The 24,286-nt window shown below is 40.0% G+C and overlaps 1 protein-coding gene across 1 annotated transcript; it reads left to right on the top strand.

Moving 5' to 3' along the window:
* Window positions 1–5,396: 5,396 nt before the first annotated feature.
* LOC108436478 (proline/arginine-rich end leucine-rich repeat protein) lies at window positions 5,397–15,830 on the top strand. The gene is made up of 3 exons (XM_017713002.2): window positions 5,397–5,593; window positions 11,111–12,078; window positions 12,221–15,830. The coding sequence occupies exons 2-3, from the start codon at window positions 11,115–11,117 to the stop codon at window positions 12,385–12,387; spliced, it is 1,131 nt and encodes a 376-aa protein (XP_017568491.1). The 5' UTR covers window positions 5,397–5,593; window positions 11,111–11,114; the 3' UTR covers window positions 12,388–15,830.
* The last annotated feature ends 8,456 nt before the right edge of the window (window positions 15,831–24,286 follow it).

Here is a 24,286-nt window from a genome sequence, read left to right as displayed (position 1 = left end):
TAAACAAATTTGTATTGGAACGCTGATTTCACTCAGTCTTTAAGCCTTTCATTAACTGCACTGTATAAGTCTGGTAACTGACAATGAGGCTTAAATAAATATTAAGGTTTGATGTGCCCATAAAATTGTCATTAGGGCTTAGTGCAGAGAACTTCGAGGGAGCATGTTTATTGTGTTTTCAGGATCTGTGGCTTTTGTTCATTTTACTTGAGTTGCAGGCTTGCATATTCCACATATCTAAGCACCCTAGTGGCCATTCTGCAGTGAATTGCTAAGATGATTTTAATTAATATGATAAAAATATTCCTCATACCTCTGTTATTAGATTAACTAGGACACTGTTGGTTCTCTGTTGAGATGTTAATGAGCAATGAGGGACGAAATGACAGGTGAGGACCTCCCACTTAAAACAATCGACGCTTCTCCACAACTTTTTCACATAAAGTTATATATAAATACACACACACACACACACACACACACACACACACACACACACACACACACACATACACACACACACGTAAGGTCTGAATGCTTGATTGCTTATTTATATATTCAAGCAATTAAGCATTTAGACCATAGACATTTTCCCAATGCATTACTTGAGATAGTAATGCATTAAATGTATACAAAAATCATTATTTTTTAGGATACTTTCTATTAGGAAGTAACTAAACCCTACATTTCAATTTGTGAAAATAATACTTAAATTTTTTAATACTAAAAAGATCATTATATTTCTTTTAAACTGAAGTTCACTGTAGCATTAATTTTTAAAGAAAACAACCATATTCAAAAAATTACTGTCCTATGTTTTAGAGCAGGTAGTGAGACTGCATCCCTGGCCCTCATGGCCACATGGGGAGTGACATGGTGATCTCATTGTTTTGAAGTAAATGTGTCCCAAAGTCTGAAAATCAGTACATAACCTTGAGAACTGTCACTACCGCAACATGTTTTCTGCAATTACATTCTTTGTGTTTTAAAGAAAAATATTATAATTTTATGTGTGAACAACTCATAATCATATACTGGATGTTGTTTTTAAGAATTCTGCTCAAAATGAGCTAAAACCATTACTACTGAAAGTAAAGGGATTTCAGTCCAAAGTCCAAGTCAGTTAAAGGTCTGAAATGGGTTAACAACTTTGACAACCTTGAACCACGTCAGTTAAATTATCCATATAATACATGCTTGTCCATCCTAAGTTTGTGTGAGTTTATGTAACCCGTATCAGCTGAAATGAGCAGTGCAGCATGAGTGTGAGAAGTGCAAAGACTCGGTGAACAATCTGTTGAAGCATTCAATCACACCAATTTGAAACTGATAGACAAAAAGTGCTGAAGAACAGAAAGTCTCAGTCTCACCTAAACAGACCAGACTTGATTTTCATTCTTATTTTATTTTGTATTTTAATGCAGCTGTTTCTGGAAGCTATACTTTCTGGTAATCAAATAGATTAGATATTGTAATCAATAACCAAATAGGTAGTATTGGTTAACAGAGCCCGTGGCTCTGGGGGAGAAGTGGCTTAGAAAGTGTGTGTGTGTGTGTGTGTGTGTGTGTGTCTTTTTTAGTTACAATATTGTGTTGGAGGCCTGGGGTTTAAGGGAAGAGTCCTTGGTCCTGACACTTGGCTTCCAAAAAGCAGAGACAATGATGGGCCTTTTAAATGAGGTTTACCATGACTGGCCTTTTTTTTGTCTTCCAATAAATTACTGAGGCTTTTGAATATTCTTCAGTTAGAACAGATATGAAGTAATGAAAATTCTAATGAAAGTTTCCAGGAACTAATAAGTAAATAAATAAAGTAATCCCATTACAGTTTGAGAAAGTCATTGGTAACTTGTAATGGGTTAAGGTCTTTTGAATAACTACAACAAAACTGCTCATAAAAACAGCCAAAAACACATGGACGTAATACCATCTCTGAATTTGCTTTCTGTGAATTCAAAGTTGCTGTTGCAATGCTGTTGTTTTTAGAAAGTATTTGCAAACAAGCTCAGCTCTCAGTCTAAATGTGCTTCCCATGGTGTGAATATCGCTGTACTGAAAGGGTGGATGATTTGACCTAATTTATCTCACAAAGTACAACAAATGTCACAATGAGTCATACAGAGAGCTCATTGAAAGTAGTCACACCCAACACATTTATACACAGAGTAATGCAGTGTAATGTAGATCAGTCATTGCTTGATATAGCAGTGCTGATGAGATTCTGAGAAAACTAAGGCTGAACTTTGATCAGCTGAGCAGTGGTTAGTCATATCTCTTGTGAATTTGCTGAACTTTCAAGGGGCCGAGAAGATTCTTCTCTGTCGAAAGAAGCACGTTTGGTAGATTATTTTTTTCCTTGCCATGTCTGTGGTTTGCCTGTTCCCAGCAAGCTGGAAAACACTATTGGATCAGTACCAGATATATAAAAGTCCAAACATTGAGACCATTCTAAAGATGACTGATGGTTAGCCTTTCATGCTTTCACGTGAACCCTGAATAAAAAGAGATTCACCAGAAAATTACAAGCATGGACATTCATCAAGACGTACTTTGATACAGTTTACAACGTTGCATGCACAAGACATTGAAAAATGTATGTAATAAATTTATTTCAGATTACTTTGCATCACTTTTCACATGTGGAGTAGCACTCACTGAAGGGATGCACTCCACAGATGGAATTCAAGTCTGAGAGATACATCCCAGAGGACACAACTGACTTACAGGCCTCATTGGCATCACTCCCTGCACTGTTGTCATGCTGTATACTGGCCAAGTGGGAGCCTGTAGTATCATATGGTAAAGCTGAGGGTCTAGTGTTCTCCTCCAAAAGTCTTACACTACTCCAGAGCTACTATATCGCATTGGAGCTGCTTTTCTGTCCATTTTTAATAGACTGTTAACATTACCCACCTACATATCCAGCTTATCCCGCAGATGACTTTCCTCTGTACGATGCACGTGTCTCAATCTCACACAAACAAAAACATGTACTGTTTGTGTTAGAAATGGGGATTTGCACTTGAGTGGCATGCTGACCTGACTTGACTTTAACGTATGCTTAAATGACTTATGATTAACTGATAGCAACTAGGCTTAAACAGGCTGACTTAAGACTCAGAAAATTTCACCCAGAAGAAGAAAATGCACAAAAAAATTCAGTCAAACTAGGACCACCAATATTAATTAAATACATAAAACATTTTAAGTTGTTTTGCCATTTTATTTTATGCACCATATTTACTGTATGTAGGGCTTCAGTTTTGTCCTTCAGAATTTTTTACTGTAATGAAATTCCTATTCTTTAAAGAATTTTAAACCTTGACAGATGTGGCAAATAACAAGACTGAAACTTTCTACCAAAGGCTCAAGATTTGACTCGGACCTGCACCCCAGAAACTCAAGAGACTTGAGGTTCAACTTAGAATCGCACTCCAGAGATTCAATCAGACTCATGTGTCAGAGACTCAAGAGTCAACTCAGAATTGCACACAGATTCAATCACACACACACAAACCTCAAAGACTCAAAACTTCACTTAAATCTGCACTCTATAAACTTGAGACTCAATCAGGCTTGCACCACAGATATTCAAGACTCAACTTAGACTCACACCTCAGAGATTTGATACTCACATCCTAGAGTCTTGATACTCGACACAGACTCATACCCTAGATATTCAAGGCTCAACTCAGACTTGATACTCTGCTCAGACTCACCCTAGAAACTTGATACTTGACTCAGACTCACACTCTAGATACTTGATACTTGACTACAGAGACTTGATAAACTTCTCAAACTCACACCCTAGATATTCAAGACTCAACGCAGACTTGCACCCTAGAGACTTGATGCTCCACTCAGACTCGCACCCTAGATGCTTTATACTCGGCTCAGACTCGCACCCTAGATGCTTGACACTCGTCTCAGACTCGCACCCTTGATGCTTGATACACGGCTCAGACTCGCACCCTAGATTCTTGATACTCCACTCAGACTCACTCTAGAGACTTGAAAATCTGCTCAGACTCACATCCTAGAGACTTGCTACTTGACTCAGATTCGCACCCTTGAGACTTGATGCTCCACTCCGACTCACACCCTAGATACTTGATACTCGACTTTGACTCACATATTAGAGACTTGATGCTCCGCTCAGACTCACACCCTAGAGACTTGATACTTGACTCAGACTTGCACCCTAGAGACTTGATACTTGACTCAGACTCACACCCTAGAGACTTGATACTCTAACTCAGCCTCACACCCTATAGACTCGAAACTCTACTCAGACTCACACCCTAGATGCTTGATACTTTACTCAGACTTGCACGCTAGAGACGTGCTACTTTGCTCAGACTCACACCCTAGAGACTTGCTACCTGACTCAGCTTCACACCCTTGAAACTTGATGCTCCATTCAAACTCACACCCTAGAGACTTGATAGTCAACTCAGACTCACACCCTAGATACTTGATACTCTGCTCAAACTCACTCCCTAGAGACTTGATACTCGACTAAGACTCACACCCTAGTGACTTGATAATCTGTTCAGTCTCACACACTAGAGACTTGATACTTGTCCCAGACTTGCACCCTAGAGACTTGATACTCTGCTCTGAGAATGAATAAATGAATCAATTCATTTGATAAGGAAATAAATAACTATCCAACCAACTGCACACAGGAAGCAGGGCAAATTTCCAGACGCTGAAATACCCCCACCATATTTAACTTCACCTAGTATTTATAGGGACAGGGGGCTGTTTGGTCTCAGGGAAGTGGGTGGGATGTACATACATCCATGTGTTCTCCTCATCAGCTTTCCAGCTGCAGCTGAAACTCTATAAGATTGTTTTGTTAATGGCTCTCAACATCAGGCCTTCAGCTGCAAAGAGAGGAAGCGAGAATCTGCCCCCACAGGAAACCTTGCAATTAGGGTCCTTGCAGTGTATTTATTTGTGAAGGTCAGGCAGAAAAATTATGCAAGCTTTCAGTGTGGACAATGTAAAAATCCAGGAGGAAAGCAGCCTTCCAGGGTTCTGTAGGATGATTGCGCAAATTAAACAAGAGGCACATGAAGCTTGTTGAAAACTTGGCCAAGTGTCCTCGTGACTGGGCAGAACACAGTGCTGGAAAGCACTGAAGAGTATCCGAACATAAGTTCATATGTTGCTCTCCATATTTTTGTTTGCCAGCCCTCCCTCCATGCACACATCCACCCACCCTTACACGCATTTGTGATGAGGCGATGAGAGCAAATCCCTTTTTTGTGAGGGATGGGCATTCGGACTTAATCTCAGACACTTTCCACGAGGGCGGGGGAAGAGAGGGAGAGGGCGAGAAAAACAGAGAGAGAGAGAGAGGGAGGGAGGGAGAGAAAGAGAGAGAGAGAGAGAGAGAGAGAGAGCACTGTTGACCTTTAGAGTGAAAAGCAGAGAAGCAAAGACCCAATAGTAAGCCTGCTTATCGGAGGACAGCAAAGAAGAGAGAGGAGGAAAAGAGGAGAGAACGAAGAGAGGGAGGCAGAAACTCCAAGCGTGAAGGAGAGAACTTGAAAAGGCTTAAAGTGAGGACAGGTACCAGCAGCAGGTAAGAAAAAATGCCTTGCTGTATCCTTCATTTAGGGTGGGAATACTCGAAGAAACACAGAGCTATAGAGGATAAAACGACAGGTAAACATGCTGCCCAAAGTTGCTGTGGATCTTGGCAAGCGTATCTTGCATGCACAGTGCCTTTCTGTTTCTATAGAAACCCTCTGCCCCTAGACTGGTACTCTCCTCCAAGTTCTGTGCATTTGCTCAAAGAACATCTGTACTTTCACTCAAGGAATATTCTGTGAGAACTTATTGGACTCAAGAGCTCCTTTGCTTTTCTGTCTCCATGCATCAAAACAAAGGCAAGTACTGTTGTGTTTAACCTTGATTTATCTGACATTTATTCAGCTGTGTAGCACCTGTAGAACAACAGAATGTTTAGACTGGCAGGGAGAGGCAATAATTTCTGCCGTTTTTAAAGGCAACATGTTTTAGTCTTCAAAAACCTGAACCATTTTCCAGAAGTTTGAGGTCCGGTAAGGGTTTTATATGTATTTTCAAATAATTGGCTTCCTCTCTTTTTACAAGTCTGTTCACAAGAAACTTCTCTGACTTTTAAGACCATTATGTTATCCATGTGCGTTCATTCCATCACAATTTCACCTTTATTTCAGATGCATTGCAGTTATACTTGGACCAAAGTTGCTCTTTGCTCATCTGAAATCTTTTAAAACTGCTTTTTAATGACAAAGTCTGTCTGATGGATAAGAAATTCTATAATTCCTGTAAAGGGGCCATACATCACAGCATCATCAACTCATTGTTAAGTGGGTGAAAAAGCTTCTTTTGATGCTAGTCCTCAAGAACGAGGTGTCACTAACATGTAGTAATTAGCAGAACAAAAGCTGTAATTTGCATCATATGATTTGACCCAAATGTCCATACTGACCTGATCAATCAAGACTGTAGCTGAACTGGTTTGTTTTCAGCCTCTGATTTCAGACAAAGCTTTTTAAGACTTATTAAGAAATAAGAGGGCAAGTGAAAACAATGGTGATAACTGCCAACAGTGAGCCCAGCGGGAACAAATTCCCAAATCAGATTTGTTTATACTGGCTCAGCAAGAATAATCTGTTCTCCCTGTTTAAAAGCAACTACATATTTTCTTGTGTACACGAAGTCTGGCTCAGTAGAAAGCCCCAACTTTGCACAGAGACATTAAATTGTTTACTTCAGTTAAGCTAATTTCATAAAGACGTAAACTCATATCGAACCATCAGAACATTGTCTTCTGATGCTGTGTGTCAAAATTGTTGAGCAGGGAGTCACTGAAAGTAGACAAACACTCACAGGACATTGAGCCACTCAGCTTGATGTCATGCGAGTGTTTCAGTCTACTTTCAGTGAGTGCCTGTCCAAAGAGCAAGACATTTCTCATCATTACTCTGCATTAAGTTGAGTTGTGACTGAATGGAGACTCTCGTGCATTTTACCAAATAATCTTCACTTACAGCAACTCTCCACTGGGCCCCACCTAAAGGAGGCATGCAGCTGAATTAATAAACAATTCCACATTTTCCCAGGGTCTCTTGCTATCCAAGCCCCGCCCCGCCCCACCCCTGCCTGGTCTTCATGATGAGGCAGCTGTCACTCAGCCAGATGGTGTGAGCCAAACATCTGATTTTCATTATTTGCAATTGACCGTTAGGACCCGTACTGTACTCAGGATCTAGAATCTCTTGTAGCCACATAAGTACTCTGAAAAGTTACAGACATATGATCTCTGATTGTTGTTCATAGATACTTATTTTCAGTGGACAAGTGATTTAAGAACATATATCATCTTGGCTGATTCAAATGCCTTATTTCTTAAAACTACATTCTTATAGTAGAATATTACACATCTGGCAGTAATGTGTGTGTCCTATAAAATGTGTGTGTACCACTGCCAAGAACTTAAAGTAGTAAAGGATCAAAGTGCTTGAAACTGTGTGTAATGTTGCATTTAATCATTACCTGTAGTAATGAATTGGTGTACTGTTGCAAATACCATGGTTGGCTTTTAAAGACAGAAAACTGACTGGTGTAGGGGCAGGAGATGTAACAAAATGTATCACTTCTCATGATAAATTGTGCTATATCACAATACATTGTTGTGAGCATATTACATACATGACATCACATCAGTACTTAATAAACAGCAACTGCTTCATTACAAAGTGCATAATCTGTTTAGTGCAGAATGTAAAATGTTGAATGAAAAGCATTGTACTTTGCATTGTATTTTTAAAAATATGTCACTGTTTGAGGATTTTGTTGCCTGTTCCAACTTGTGAAACTCCACAAAAAAGTGATATATTTGCTACTTTGACTACCCCTACTGGTACATATTACCAGTGGCAGACGAAGTACATGAACTTCATAGCTGTACTTAAGTACTCCACTACCTTTAACAGTACAATAGCTCACTTTTTACTCATTTTTTACTTGTAACTACTTCCAGAAAAATACTGCAAAATAAAAACTGGATTTTGCATGCTCACAACTAACCCAATCATTTCACTAAACTCCTCCCATAAATATTGTAAGTCCAGCCACACATAGCAACCAACTAGGCTCCCAAACACCTCTGACAAGCTTTCAGAATGGCAGAAAATGATGTAACGCAATGCAGTATTTTTAAAATATCAGATACCCAATGTCATGAAGTGTTTCACACAATGGTAAGGAGTCAAGTTCAATACCAGGTTCAGAGTAGATAACAGCAAGCAGCGGGTCAGAAATTCAGAAGAGCAGGCCACAAAAAGCAAACAAATCCAAAGGGGCAAATCCAAAACAGTAGTCAAGAACAAAAAAAGTAAAAGGTCAAAATACCAGAAAAACCAAATCGAAAATACTAACACTCAGAATTGCAGGTGGACCAAATAAGACTTCGCAATGAACATGTGCAAACGCAGGGTATATATATACACACAAAATGCCCAACAAAAAAAAGGTCAAAGGGTCAAGAGACCATCTAGTATTCTGGTCACCGCGACCTCTGGCGGCGGGGAGAGGAATGGTCGGCGGCGGATGTGACACCACCCAACATCCCAAGACTTTGGATGGGAGTGAAATTTGACCCATTTCCTATATCCTAAACACACACCACACACACACACACACACACACACACTTCTTCTGCGTCACGGAGTTTGGGGCTGGAGCCTATCCCAGCTTTCATTGGGCAAAAAGACAGGATACACCCTGGACAATCCATCACGGGGCATATATCCTAAACAGAAGATGAGAAACGGCATTGTTAGAATACTTTGTATGTCACAATTTTTTTTAATACTTAATACCTGTGAACAATAACTTGTTAAAATTGAAAGTGGAAGCATTGCTGAATCAAGATAACAAATGCTGAAATATGGTGGTAAAATAAAGTCTCAAACACAGGCTCAAAAAGAAGGTCTGGCTTAATGTTTAGGTCTTAAATGATGACAACAGAAGATAATTCACATCCTCGTAAGTCACATCCTTCACCAAGTTTTGATGATATTCTCTTTGAGTACTCTGTCAACACATGCACATCAGGTTCATGCACTCAGGCAGTTGCACATTTCCACCAGAGGGGTTTTCAAACCCCAAATCTTACATAACGTAGCTTTAGGTACATTTACAGGCAAATGTATTTGTACTTGAACTCAGGTAACAATTTAAAGAGCATTTGAGTACTATTTTATATCTCTACCTTCACTCCAGTACTGGACTTGTGTACTTTGTCCACAGTTACATGAGCCAACCAGAAAGGCACTATGCTGTACCACATGACTCTGACATTGCTAAGTTTTTTAATGCTACCCCTTACAACTTACACATTTGCTGTGTTTAAGCAGAACAAAAACAGACTGAACACAGCTTACTAGTTATTTGTTGTGTAACCTGTCCAGTGCTAGAAAAATGGCCTTCTGCTTTTGTTTTGGCTAAATGTTAAATCATTATAAAACGCTTACAATTGTGGAAAAGAAAATTGTGTTGTTGATTATTGTGGAACTAGCAAGAATTCATAACAAACACACAAAAACAAAAGATTTTTTTGTATTATGAAAAAAGGCGGCATGGTGGCGTGGTGGGTAGCGCTGTCGCCTCACAGCAAGGAGGGCCTAGGTTTGATTCCCCGGCCGGGTGATCCGGGTCCTCTCTGTGGGGAGTTTGCATGTTCTCCCCGTGTCTGCATGGGTTTCCTCCGGGTTCTCTGCTTTTCTCCCGCAGTCCAAAGACATGCAGTCAGGCCAATTGGACATGCTAAATTGCCCATAGGTGTGAGTGACTGTCTGTGTCTGTCTGTCTGTCTGCCCTGCGATGGACTGGAGACCTGTCCAGGTTGTATCCTGCCTTTCGCCCAACGACTGCTGGGATAGGCACCCTGACGGAGAAACGGCTTAGAAAATGGCTGGATGAAAAAAGGGCAAGTAGCGTTGGAACTTGCACTTATTGGAGCAGCTGTACATACCTTGACAGAGATATCTCATGGTAATAACAGTAACTTGGTTCCAGATGTTCCTCAGGAGATCTATCAAGCTTTGAAGGTGTGCCAACTTTGGCAAAAAGGCTATCAGAAGTGTGGTGCACAGAGAAGCAGAAACATTGCAATGCTGTGACCAGTGATCAGTGGTTTCCTTTAAGATCTCCAGGTTCCTCTGGGACTCTCTGTTTCTCTCATTGAGACCAAGTCTCCCTCTCTCAGGTTCTGCTTTGCACAAAGGGGCCTTTATCTGGAGCTCTGTACCGACATTGGAGAAGAACCTGGAAAATCTAGTGCTGGGGTGTTTATTCAAGAGTCTGTAAAACCTGTAGCAATCCAGTCAAACTCAGTGTGGCAGTGCACGTCTTGGCTGCCATAACAGCATCAGGGGAGCACTTACACACTCTCTTTGGCATGCAGTATGTTTTCCTTCCCATGAAGAGGAAATGACACCCTATATCATCAGTCAACCATGGTATAGGAATGTAAGAAAGTGCAAAAGGTTAAAACTTACCCAAAGGTGTGAAATATTTGCACTGAGGAGCATAGGGTGTAGAGGTGTAACGATTCGCAAAGACATAATTATACAGTGGTATCTCAAGTCAATGCACACAATGCATCAAGAGTAGAGTGGCTTGAAATATGCCTTATCAAATGTTAATTTTTAAAAGTTTCAGTCAGTGACATATGTAGGACTTTCAGGATGCCCAGAGTGACTTTAATTATGTTGGTGGTGAATGTCATGCATCCTTCAGTCCAGCTCTTTAAGTTGTAACCAGGGGCAGAACTTGCTTGACTATATCTACCAATACACCCAAAACATCTTGATAAAAAATCTTAACCATTTTCATTTTGCCATTTTAAGATTTTGACCCATTAGCATTACTACCATATGACAAGCATGATAATTCTACATTCTATTAAATGAAAATGAAATCAAAATTATAGATGGCCTAGAAGGCCTTGTGGGTCCACCACTATGTAATAAGACTGACTTTTATATCAAGTTGCTGATATTAATGTTGATAGGATGGAATTTATTTTTTCCCTCTTTTGACTCAGGACAATGAAGGCTGTGCTTGGATTTTGCTCTCTGCTGGTCCTTCTCCTGACCACAGATGTCTCTGGACAGCGGGTGAGGCTAAGGCCAAAACCACCCATCCCAAAGAAGCCTCCTGCTCCAAAGAAACTGGCTCCCAAAACCGAACTTGAGCCCCAGGAGCCCACTGACTTTCCCCCTCCTATTCTTGGTCCACCTTCTTCATTTGCAGACTGCCCAAGGGAGTGCTTCTGCCCCCCCTCCTACCCAAACGCCCTGTACTGCGAGAACCGCAACCTCCGAAACATCCCCATCATCCCGTCTCGCACACATTATCTCTATCTACAGAACAATTATATTGTCCAAGTGACTGCTGACTCTTTCAACAATGCCACAGAACTCAAGTGGATAAACCTGGGGAACAATCGTATTCGCTCGATAGACAAACAAGTATTTGAGAAGTTGCCTAACCTGCTGTATCTCTACATGGAGAGGAACCAGTTAAAGGAAGTACCCAGTGACCTGCCAGTTGGTTTGGAGCAGCTACAACTCAGCCGTAACCAAATTTCAAAGATTGCCCCTGGAACTTTCAGTAAGATGAAACACCTTGTGCTCCTGGACCTGAATCACAACAGGATCAGTGACAGCAACCTGGGCAAGAACATCTTCAAGGATCTTAAGAATCTCATACAGCTTAACCTGGCGCACAACATCCTCAGAAGGATGCCCACAAATATACCCAATGGCGTCTTTCAGTTGTTCTTGGACAGAAATAACATTGAGGACATTCCCCGGGACTATTTCAAGGATTTCACGAACATCGCCTTTGTTAGGCTCAATTACAACCAGTTGAGTGACAAGGGCCTCCCAAAGATGGTGTTTAATATCAGCACACTGCTGGATTTGCACTTGGCACACAACAAGCTGAGCACCGTTCCAATGTTCAACAGTCACCTGGAGCATCTACATCTCAATAACAACAATATTGAGAGTAAGTAAGAACCCTTGTACTTTTCATTGCTCACTTGTATCAAGTCCATTCATCGACTTATTAATTGCTTATTGAAATCAATGTGTTGTCCATACTAACCTCACTGACCTGTTTGTTAAATACTACTGTAATCTCATCATAGGCATAAACGGAACTGAGATCTGTCCCTTTAAGCTGAGCGAGGATGTGCATGATGCCAACGACATGCCCAAGCTCAGGTACCTGCGGCTGGATGGCAATCACTTGAGTCCTCCAATTCCCGCGGACATTATCATGTGTTTCAGACATCTCCACTCTATTGTGATATAGATGAAGTCTGGATTAGTCTTAAACTGACGTTCTTGAACACATGTATGCATATCTATGCACAGCACTCCTGTCCACTTGACAGTACTGATTGAATCAAACAGTACTATGGGGAAACACAAGGAAATGGCAATATCTTTTTGTTTGTTTGTTTTTTCTAACTTCAGGAATGTTTTTCTGAGCTTTTAAAAATATTTATTAACTATCAAATAGGAAAAATTTGCTTTAAGCATGGATGTTTCTGCATTAAAGATACAAGTTTTATATATGTCTTATGATGCAACAGTATTAACAACAATGGAATAAAAGATCCTTGAAATCGAGGTACATTAACTGACATTGCAGCATTACATCTACAGTGTAGTTACAAATGAAGAGTTTCAATCCAAAATGCTGTATATCAGTGGTGAACCATGACTGTGCTAAGACTTCAGTATAGGCCAATAATGTCAAAATCTGGTCAAAACATGAGGGAAAAAAACACACTTCTACAGTAATGGTAACTTCTGCTACCATGCCTATGAGATTTTAATAGCTTGCTAGCACTAAGCTGAAGGCAATTCCCATAAACATTTTTGGCAGTTCTAAAAACACATTTGAAGCTTCTAATAGACATTCCATGTTTTGCTTGAAGCTTGTGGCAGACATGTTAGCACATATTTACCTTGCAGTAGTTTCAAAGAGCTCTGGTATAGACCTGCTCTCGCTATTTTACCTTTCTAACAACACACTGATATGGCTGCTGTTCATAGTCATAATCAGAGACATATCTAGGACATCCAGAAGGCCTAGAGTGATGTTTCTTTTGAAATTGGTTCTGCCCATTGGAAATCAAAACACCAATAGTACTTCATAATTATGCTGACAATTGATGGATGGATTATATCTTCATTAATCATTAGGTCTTCCTTCTAAAGGCCCTGAAGGCCCTGAGGGTTCCCCTCAGCTTTATGTCAATTTGTAACAATTTTAGATATTTAGGGTTTTGAAAATTTATGTATAAAGCCCACTCCCAATACCTCATTTTTAAAAAATAATTTTATCATTTTAAAAAATCTTTGAAAGTGTTCTATGTCAATGTACAGGGAGGGGTAACGCAATAGGGTAGCTGAGGGTGCTGCACAGCACCCCATGATTTTCAGGACAGGTACTGTTAAAAATTGTAGTAGTAATAAAACATTCTGAACTTTATACTAATTTGAGCATCATGCAAACATGTGTAGGTTGAGGTTTAAAGAGCCTCCAGTGCAGTATATTGTTTTTTCATCTTAAAGCTAATCATCTATCTTACTAATAACCTTTTATTAACTGATCTATCACATGCTCTGTGTCTGCTCCACATATCAACAATCTGATTGGTTGCCACTCCGTTCATTTTCAGAAAGTTCGTCCAGAAGGACAGAGCAGAGAAATGATATGTGTCAGCAATTTGATGTGTTAATAAGGCAACAATTACATATATTGTTATCCCTTTCTGCACTATATGACATGTTCTGTTTGAAACAAATGAGCTAAATATATGAATGAATAAATTAAAAATATTTTTGCATGACATCATTGGTTATGTCACATATATTCTGCTTAAAATTTCAGCACCACCAACTTAAAACACTTTCCTGCATTTCTGTCAATGTATTTCGGAATGAAACCCTTCAAATATAGAACTGTATCTAAACAGACTGTACTGGACGAGCTGAACTGGAGGGGAAAGACTGATAGCACTTAGAAAAGATTATGCTACATTTTGAAGCCAACTTTAAAGACAAAAGAGAATAATGTTATTGCCATGGATTTGAGATGTCTTTAATGTGCCTGTGTTTTTAAGGTAACAAGTAATATTGCCTTCACTTGGTATGCATCTTTTCTGTATAAATAAATTGTGTTCTTCTCTATCATGGTCTTCTCTATCAAGACCTACTTGCATGTGTTTTTTGGATTTTTCTATGCTTGGGTGCTCTGAGCCACAGCAAGTCCATTAACCTTAAAGTTCTTGTTTTGAAAGAATAAACATGTCAAACTCACAAACTCTAATTTCTCAAACACAAGCACGTTTATGCCAACATTGGAAAGTAGCAAAGACAGTGCCTATAGAAATTGATGACACAGGCAAATGTGGTAATGGCCCTAAATAACCACAATATCTTAAAACAAGATTCTATCTTCATGCAGAGGCAGCTGCTTACGTAAGCACCTTGCGTTCGCCATCTGCTGGTAGGAAAACCACAGGCAACACAATCAGAGGCTTAGCACATGTGCCAAAGTGAACAGAGTTATTATCCAGATTGTGCGTGCATGTGTGCATCTTAACCTCAAGAGCATGTGACATGACACCACATCATGGGCGCAGGCCTCTGGAGCTTCCTTCCTCCCACAAGGTGCCCTTGTTTATAAAAACAACACTCTGGAAATTACCAGTTTTCACACACGGAATTGGATGTTTTATAATATTCTGTGACACGACCTCTTGGTGCGTCCTCTTTTCCGTCATTTCGAAACCCACAGGTTTATTGAAATGCTAAACTCACCCAAACGATCATCTGAGGGTCAGGAATACAATAAGTTATCAAGCAAATATTAGTGTTCATATGATATTGACTGATAGCAGATGCCCACAAAATGTATGTATGTTTTCTAAAGAGCTTATATTCTGCCAGACAGGAATATGTAGATCAGGATATGACAGGATATGAATTCTTATCCTAAACGATGGTGGTACCAGCAACTACGGCTGGACAATATGATTGAAAAAGCACATCTTTGTTTCAGACTTTTGGCTATAAATGATATATGGATCATTCCACTGCGCTGGTCCAAAATCAGAGCTGAAACACATTTCAGACTTTTAACTGACTTGGACTTTTGGCTAAAATCCTTTTGCTTTGAAAGAACTTATATTCAATTCATTGAAACAAATGATTGAACATTCCTTTTTGTCAATACCAATACAATAATAATGCCTCCTAAACTTAACCAATTTTTTTATTAATGACAATTTTAGCTCATTTTGGGCATAACTCAAAATGCTCACGACTTACTAATACAGCTTTGAACAGTTGTACACACGTAAAATCATAATATTGTTCATTAAAACACAAACATGTTTACTTAATTGAAGAAAATGTGTTTCAGTAGTGATAATTTTTAATGCTTCAAACTGATTTTTAGACTTTACAGCTACTTCCATTTACTTCAAAACAATAAGATACAGCTGCTGACCATGTGGCCATGAGGGACAGGGATGCAGTCTCATTTCCTGCTCTAAAATGCAGGTGTGTGTTTAAACTATAGACCAAAACTGAATTTTCTGAAGAAAGTTATACATGAATAATGATTTTATGTATATTTAGCCTGTAGATCATACATAATAATATAATCAATGTAAACTTCTATGGTCTGAATATGTAATTGGTCTCTATATATGTATTAAAATGCAATAAAACCAAGAATCTGTGCTTTGTTCATTGTCATTTAACTGACAAAAGTACAAAGAAATAAGCGTTAATGTTTTGGCCGACCAACTCCACTGTATTTTGCAAATATAAGCAAATATTTGTGAAACTTTGTGACAAATGTCAAACAGTTCAAAAAGAACATTTTTCAATGCAAGACTGTAGAGAATTATGGTCTTTCACCATGTCCTGTACATTTCATTGTGAAAATATTCAGAGAATTTGTAGAAATCTCAGTCTGCGTAGAGCAAGGCTGGAAACTACTGTTGAACGTGTGTGACCTTTGAGCCCCCAGATGGCACTTCATGAGAAACTGTCATGCTATTGTGTAAAATATAGACACATGGGGTCAGGAGTACTTGGGAAAACCATTGTCACTTAACACAGTCTGCCGCTACATCAAGATACGCAACTTGATACTTTGTTGCGCAAAGAGAAAGCTGTACAGGAACAATGTCGAGTTCTCTGGGCCCAGGCTCTACTCAGATGGTCTGAAAGATGGAAATATGTGCTGTGATAAGATGAGTCCAGATTTCATTTTGTTTTTGGGAAGGATGAACATGCTGAAGACAAAGGGAAAGCTTTATCCGTGAAAGGTGCAAAAGCCAACATCTGTGATGGTGTAGGGGTACACCAGTGCCCATGCACATGTGTGAAGTTACCATTGATGCAAAGGTATATATTAATATTTTGGAGAGACATATGCTGCCATCAAGACGAGGTCTTTTCCCAGGACATCCCTGCTTGTTTAAGCAAGACAATGCCAGACTTCATTGTGCATGTGCTACAAACAGCACGGCTTCATAAACACAGAGTGTGTGTGCTTGATGGGTCTGTCTGCAATCCAGGTTAGTTTCCTACTGAAAATATTTGATGCATCATAAAGAGGAGAATCAGACAACAATGACCATGGATTATTGAGCAGCTTGTAACAAACAAGAACGGGCAAAAAAGTCCACTTGCATAACTGCAACAAGTAGTATTCTCAGATCCCAGACAATTAAGAATTATTAATTAGTTAAAAGGAAATGTGATGTAACACATCTGTTCCATTTGTTTTTCTTTTTTTGAGTGTATTGTAGGCATTAATGTGTGTTTTTAAAAAAAGGTGGCCAGGGCCCCTCCCGGAATCTGACTGGTCACTCTAGATGCCACCCTAAAATCTTTGCCACGTTCTTCGCTTCCACATTGTCGTAGGGTGGGTGTTTACGTATTTCAGCGGAGAAGTAGAGCAACTGCCTCCCCAGCACCCCCTCCCCCCGCCGCCTTCGCCCCTGCCCTCACACTCACACATTTTCATTATGAGTGTCTTCTGTACTACTGCTTTGTCTGTAATGGGGGAGAATTGTTGTTTGTTCAAAGTTTTTTGCAGAAATGTTCACCACTCTGCTCCCCTGCCAGTCTGACATGCAATCATATGAAATCACAGTGTGATAACTGTCTTTATGCAACCAGGGCCTCCTGGATGACGTTGAGAAGAAGATAATAACAGTACTAGCCTAATATAGCTGAACATATGTATTGGCTAGTACAGTTTAACACAGTTGAAATATAATTTTAAATAGATTAAAACTAAATTATGAATAATTGAACATTACATTAGACCACATAAGAAATATTCCATTCAAGAGGCTTGTTTACATGAGTAGGTTAACTGAACTAGAAGATAATATATTTTAAATCTATAATGCATCCTCTCCATGGATCACCAGCTTATCGTGGTGGAGGGGTTTGCGTGCTTGAATGATCCTAGGAGCTATGTTGTCTGGAGCAAAAGCTCCTGGTAGGGTCTCCCATGGCAAACAGGTCCTAGGTGACAGGTCAGACAGAGTGTGATCCATAATAACCCTTATGAAAAGACAAAAACAGGACTTGTGTACCCTGCCCGGAACAGGGTTACCGGGGCCCCACCCTGGAGCCAGGCCTGGGGGAGGGGCTCGCCAGCAAGCGTCTGGTGGACGGGCATTTACTCATGGTGCCCGGCCGGGCCCAGCCGAAGGAGTTACATGAGTTCCCCCCTCCCATCGACCCACCACCAATGGGAGGGGCAGTAGTAGGGGTTCGGTGCTTTGTGGATCAGGCAGTGTCCGAAGGCGTGGGCCTTGGCGTTCTGATCCTCTCTTGCTGAAACTGGCTTTTGGTACTTGGAACGTTACCTCACTGGCGGGGAAGGAGCCTGAGTTGGTGCGCGTGGTTGAGAGATACCGGCTAGATATAGTCTGGCTCACCTCAACACACAGCTTGGGCTCTGGGTCCAATCTCCTTGAGAGGGGCTGGACTTTATTCTTTTCTGGAGTTGCCCATTGTGAGCTTCCCTACGTAGCTTCCCTATGCCTTCAGGTTGGGGAACGGGTCCTGACTGCTGTCTGTGCTTATGCAGGTCTATGCAGGGGTACTGGAGAAGAGAGTCTGGCTTATAGTCGAACCTCGGATCCAGGAGGAGCAGTGCAGGTTCCGCCCTGGTCGTGGAACACTGGACCAACTCTTCACCCTCTCCAGGATTCTGGAGGGTTCATGGGAGTTTGCCCAACCAGTCCACATGTGCTTTGTGGATCTGGAGAAGGCATTCGACTGTGTTCCCCGGGGCATTCTGTGGGAGGTGCTTTGGGAGTACGGGGTACATGGCTCTTTGCTACAAGCCATTCAGGCCCTGTACAAACAAAGCAGGAGTTTGGTTCGCATAGCCGGCAGTAAGTCAGACTGGTTCCCAGTGAGAGTTGGACTCCGTCAGGGCTGCCCTTTGTCACCGATTCTATTCATAATTTTTATGGATAGAATTTCTAGGCGCAGTTAAGCGGTGGAGGGTGTCCGGTTTGGTGACCTCAGGGTCACATCGCTGCTGTTTGCAGATGCTGTGGTCCTATTGGGGACAACAGGCTGCAAACTTCAGCTTTCGCTGGATTGGTTTGGATTGGGTCAGGGATAGGCTGTTGCCTTAAGTGGAGGAGTTCAATTACCTCAGGGTCACAAGTGATGGTACAAGGGAGTGGGAGATTGACAGGCGGATTGGTGCTGGGTCAGCAGTGATGCGGGTTCTTTACCGGTCTGTTGTGGTAAAGAAAGAGCTGAGCCATAAGGCAAGGCTCTCGATTTACTGGTCGATCTACGTTCCCATCTTCACCCATGGTCATGAGCTTTGAGTAATGACCGAAAGAATAAGATCACGAATACAAGCAGCCAAAATGAGTTTCCTCCGCAGGGTGTCTGGACTCTCCCTTAGAGATAGGGTGAGAAGTTCGGTCATCCGGGAGGGACTTGGAGTAGAGCCGCTGCTTCTTCACGTCAAGAGGAGCCAGCTGAGGTGGTTCGGGCATCTGGTTAGGATGCCTCCTGGACGCCTCCCTCAGGAGGTGTCACAGGCAAGTCCACCTGGGAGGAGACCCAGGGGAAGACCCAGGACATGCTGGTGTGACTATATCGCCCAGCTGGTCTGGGAGCGCCTCGGAATCCCCCTTGGAGAGCTTGTGGAAGTGGCTGGGGAAAGGGAGGTCTGGGCCTCATTGCTTAGGATGCTGCCCCCGCGACCCTAACCCCGGAGAAGCGGAAGATAATGGATGGATGGATGGATCTATAATGCATTGTAGACATACAGAATCTTTGAGAATTGTGAGGGGAGAATGAAGAGGGGATGTCATAAAGCATTTCCTGACCGCAAAAATGTTAGGCCCACCAAACATTTGTGCCCAAGGGCCTATAATTTAATAATCTGGGCCATAAGTTTTGATAAGTCTTGCCTATATTTCCCCCGAATGGGGATATGAGCTCCACTCTCCTGTGCACAAGGTTATCCATTATACTATATAGTCAATTTACACATATTATATTATGATTTGAGGTTTCCATTACTAATGAGGCTTAACACACTCATACTCTTGACACAAGGTCCGCCACAGTCTCAGGAAACTCAACTGTGCAGATCGAATCCAAATGAAACGTAAATAAAATGCACAATAAGATCAGTGCTAATTAACATTTCCAAAAAATTATCCTAAATATATCACAAATGGATTAAATTAATGATGCATTAATGACAGTATTAAATGCTCTATGGTGATGACTGCTCCACACATCCAGGCTATGGTGAACTGACCTGGGATGTGAGATGGAAAACCCAACGGTTCATTATAGATCTTTGAAGCACTCGTTTACTCCGCCAGCAAAGAACTGAACATAATGACGCTGAACATAATGCTCCCTTTCAAATAATCAAGCATGAATCAATTCTGTCACCATGTCCGGGAAAGTGAAAGTTGTTTTAAGGTGTACATTCCTTTACAGGTAGCATTCTTACTAGCAGGTATTCTTTCCAGAAGGAGTAAAAGAAAACAACTTGGGTGTCAGCATGACACAGTAATACATTCTGGCAGTTACAAAGAAAAAAAATGCATATAGGTCACCTACAGAATGACAGCAAACATAAAAAACATACAGTCCCAAATATATATCTAAGAAAATGTCACGCAATCAGCCAGTAGAGCTCAATGTGAATGTAAAAAGTGGCCATGGTCTACAGATTAAAGGGGTTTGTTACTCAGACACAAATTATGCCAAGTGTATACTAAGATGGTTCTATGATCAATAATCACAACCAAATATTGAAATTACCCCCTCAAACTACAGCCAGGAAGCTGTAAGAGTACTAAATGTGTGCAATTTGTATGGCATAAAAATAAACACAGGTCAGACGAGTCATTCTCATAGCAAATAACTGACATGTCATGTAAACCTGGGTATCATAAATCAAAACTCTTTCACCTTGTTCATATCTGTAGTGCTTTATGATGGTAATGAGGTGTGGTAAGAACTAGGCATGAAGACAGTGTTCTCTGTACTGGTATAGTGAAAAAGCAGGCAGGTTTGATGAGAAAAATCATGACAGCTGTGCCATGATGCTTGGTGCAAGGAAATGAGAGGTTGGGGGATGACGTGAAATGCTTTACCTGCTTCCTCACGTAAACATCGGAAAGCAAACAACAGTTGATAGGAAATCTCTGTAGACTTCCACAACAAGTGATCTGCAATGAGAAATAAATAAATTTCTAGTTTTATTAACGATGAAAAATCTAATTAGCCAGAGATAAAATATAACATTAATTAACTTAATATACTTATGACTGAAATACTACAGCCAATAATGCATGGTCCGTATAGAAAATGTACATGTGATGTCACGGAAACACCGCATTTGGCAAACTGCCCATAAGGAAGAGAAGTGTGAAAATCCTGGTATGAGAACATGCAATGGCAGTTGTGAGCAGAAGGTAAGATTTAGAGGAAATTACATATAAAGGAAGCAGGGCTGGCATGTACTATAGACTAGCATTAGAAGAAGAACTGAAAAACTGGCAAGGAAGCCAGTGTGGAGTGAAAAAACTCCATCTTTAGCTCCGACATGCATGAATGAATGAACGACTTAATGAATCAGTTGCAGGTAAATGAAGTGGAAACTCACTGGATGTCACTGTGGTCAGACAGACAACTGTTTCTTTATTTGAAAAACAACACTGTTCCCACCTGTACACTGCATGACATAAAGCTTCTTAAAAACAATTGGTCCAGTTGTGCAGTAGAAAAGATGTAACTTCCATATGTGAAACTAAAATGGGGTGGGGGGCAGAAGTTGTATGAAATATGCTAAAACCAAATCAAAAACTACGTGGCACTCTTTTCAGGGCTCTTTTATGGCATGTTAATTAACAAGGATGGAAAAAGTACAGCAGTGAAGGAAGAACACTTGCAATTCCAAAAACTTACAGTAGTAAGTTATTTATATATTATATAAATGTGCATTATAGGCCAAAAGTATAAAAGCAAGCTTCTTTTTTCACAAATAATACACAATTAAATAAAATTGCCACTGAACAGCATTATTTTCCAAATTACTCAAAAAAAGAAGCTTGATTGATAATAGTTTACTTTTAACTCTTCTTAAATATTTATAAGCTCTTATTTTGATCCACCTGAGCACATCAATCATGCCCTCAGCATCAGAACAGAGGAGTCAGAAGGATAGGATTAGAGCTGCAATAAAAATCAGCTGGATAATCATACAGAGGAAAATAAATTAAAGGTCACATTTATTTTGATGGACCCCTATAGATGATCTACAGACAATTTATTAACAAATTATCTGGTGATACTTTGGTTGACAATTAACAACATTATGGGGGGGGTGAGGTTTAGGGGTAGTTGTAAGTTTAGAGTTGAAGGTTAAAGTTAGGTTTAGGGTAAGAATTAATAGAATATATAATACTCAACTGCAAATTCTGTTGCATTTAATAGACATTTAGTTCAATGTTACTTAAAGACAGACTGAACATCTGCAAAGTATCTACAACCCCAATTCCAATGAAGTTGAGACGTTGTGTAAAACATAAATAAAAACAGAATATGATGATTTGCAAATCCTTTTCAACCTATATTCAATTGAATACACTACAAAGACAAGATATTTAATGTTCAAACGGATAAACTTTATTTACACACCCCCACACCATCAGAGATGCTGGCTTTTGAACTTTGTACTGATAACAATCTGGACAGTCCTTTTCCTCTTTGGCCCGGAGGACACGACGTCCATGATTTCCAAAAACAATTTGAAATGTGGACTCGTCAGACCACAGGACACTTTTCCACTTTGTGTCAGTCCATCTCAGATGAGCTCAGGCCCAGAGAAGCCGGCGGCGTTTCTGGTTGTTGTTGATATGTGGCTTTTGCTTTGCACAGCAGAGTTTTAACTTGCACTTGTAGATGGTGCGACGAACTGTGTTCACTGACAGTGGTTTTCTGAAGTGTTTCTGAGCTCATGTGATAATATCCGTTACAGAATGATGTCGGTTTTTAATGCAGTGCCGTCTGAGGGATCGAAGGTTACAGCCACTCAGTGTTGGTTTTCTGCCTTGCCACTTACTTGCAGAGATTTCTCCAGATTCTCTGAATCTTTTGATGATATTATGGACTGTAGATGATGAAATCCCTAAATTCCTTGCAATTGCATGTTGAGAAACTTTGTTCTTAAACTGTTGGACTATTTGCTCACGCAGTTGTTCACAAAGTGGTGAAGCTCACCCCGTCCTTGCTTGTGAACGACAGAGCCTTTCAGGGATGCTCCTTTTATACTCAATAATGACACTCACCTGTGGAATGGTCCAAACTGGTGTTTTTTGAGCATTCCTCAACTTTCCCAGTCTTTTGTTGCTCCTGTCCCAACTTCTTTGGAACGTGTTGCAGGCATCAAGTTCAAAATGAGTGAATATTTGCAAAAAAACAATAAAGTTTATCCGTTTGAATATGAAATATCTTGTCTTTGTAGTGTAATCAATTGAATATAGGTTGAAAAGGATTTGCAAATCATCGTGTTCTGTTTTTATTTATGTTTTACACAACGTCCCAACTTCATTGGAATTGGGGTTGTACTATGTTAATTTACGTACTGTTGCTGTCATACAAAAGCCTCATATTTCCAAAATGACCAATTTACAGAAGAATAAATGGTTTAACACTGTAAATTTAATGTTGTTTGTCTATTGTCCATCATGAAATGTTTAAACAATATAAAGGGCAGCTTTAAAAATGAGTTATAATTTTTTTTTATTTGTCTTATGGTTGCTTTCCTGGTTATACAGTAGTTATATTGTCTCACATATATTATATCACATTAGATTTTTGGTTCAATTTACATGCAAAAAACTTGACTTAAACTTTTGTTTCCTTTTAACTTATAATAATATAATAATAAGTTAATAGAAATAAGACATTTTTGTTTGAACTTATCATTACTCAATTTTATTGGAACATGGTTATTTACTGTTTTAAGTTATGAAACAACAGGTTTGGTGAAGCGCATGTGTGAAATCCTGATTAAAACATTACAGTCAATTCAAATTTATATATGTGTAATTTATGCACTTGTTGAATGAGGTTAAAGCAAAGACTCAAATAGTGGGAAATTAAGTCTTAAAATACTTAAAAACTTTTTAAGGCACAGTTTAGCATCAAATACTCTTCACCCATTAACAGCATTATCATACTGATGCTGTGAGCTGCTACTTCCTCTTACAGTAAAGGTGAGTGAAAGCCAAGGAACACCTGCCGAAATCCCCTTGCATCCTAATATAAGAGCAGCAGGGCTAGCATGGAGAGACAGGCAGAATCCTCAGAGCAAAAGCACTCATCACACCTCACCAGGTAAGAATACATCATGCACATGTATATTGCTAGACATTCTTCTAAGACGCGTCACTAATTAACAAAGGTTTCTATGTGCAACTCAATTGTTTTTCTTTTGTTCTTTTGTGTAAGACACTAGAAGGTCAACCATATGGACAATATGGACAGTAAAGGCCATATGGGTGCTTACATGCAGTAGAAATGATACATTTCCATATATTTTTTCAAATGATGCAGGTCAAGTTTATGGTATATTTAAATGTTTGCTTGATGTATGAAAATAT

This window comes from Pygocentrus nattereri, chromosome 21 (assembly GCF_015220715.1).
Source record: "Pygocentrus nattereri isolate fPygNat1 chromosome 21, fPygNat1.pri, whole genome shotgun sequence".
Lineage (NCBI taxonomy): Eukaryota > Metazoa > Chordata > Actinopteri > Characiformes > Serrasalmidae > Pygocentrus > Pygocentrus nattereri.
The sequence above is the reverse complement of the archived record's forward strand: the minus strand, read 5'-3'. Positions and strand labels throughout refer to the sequence as shown.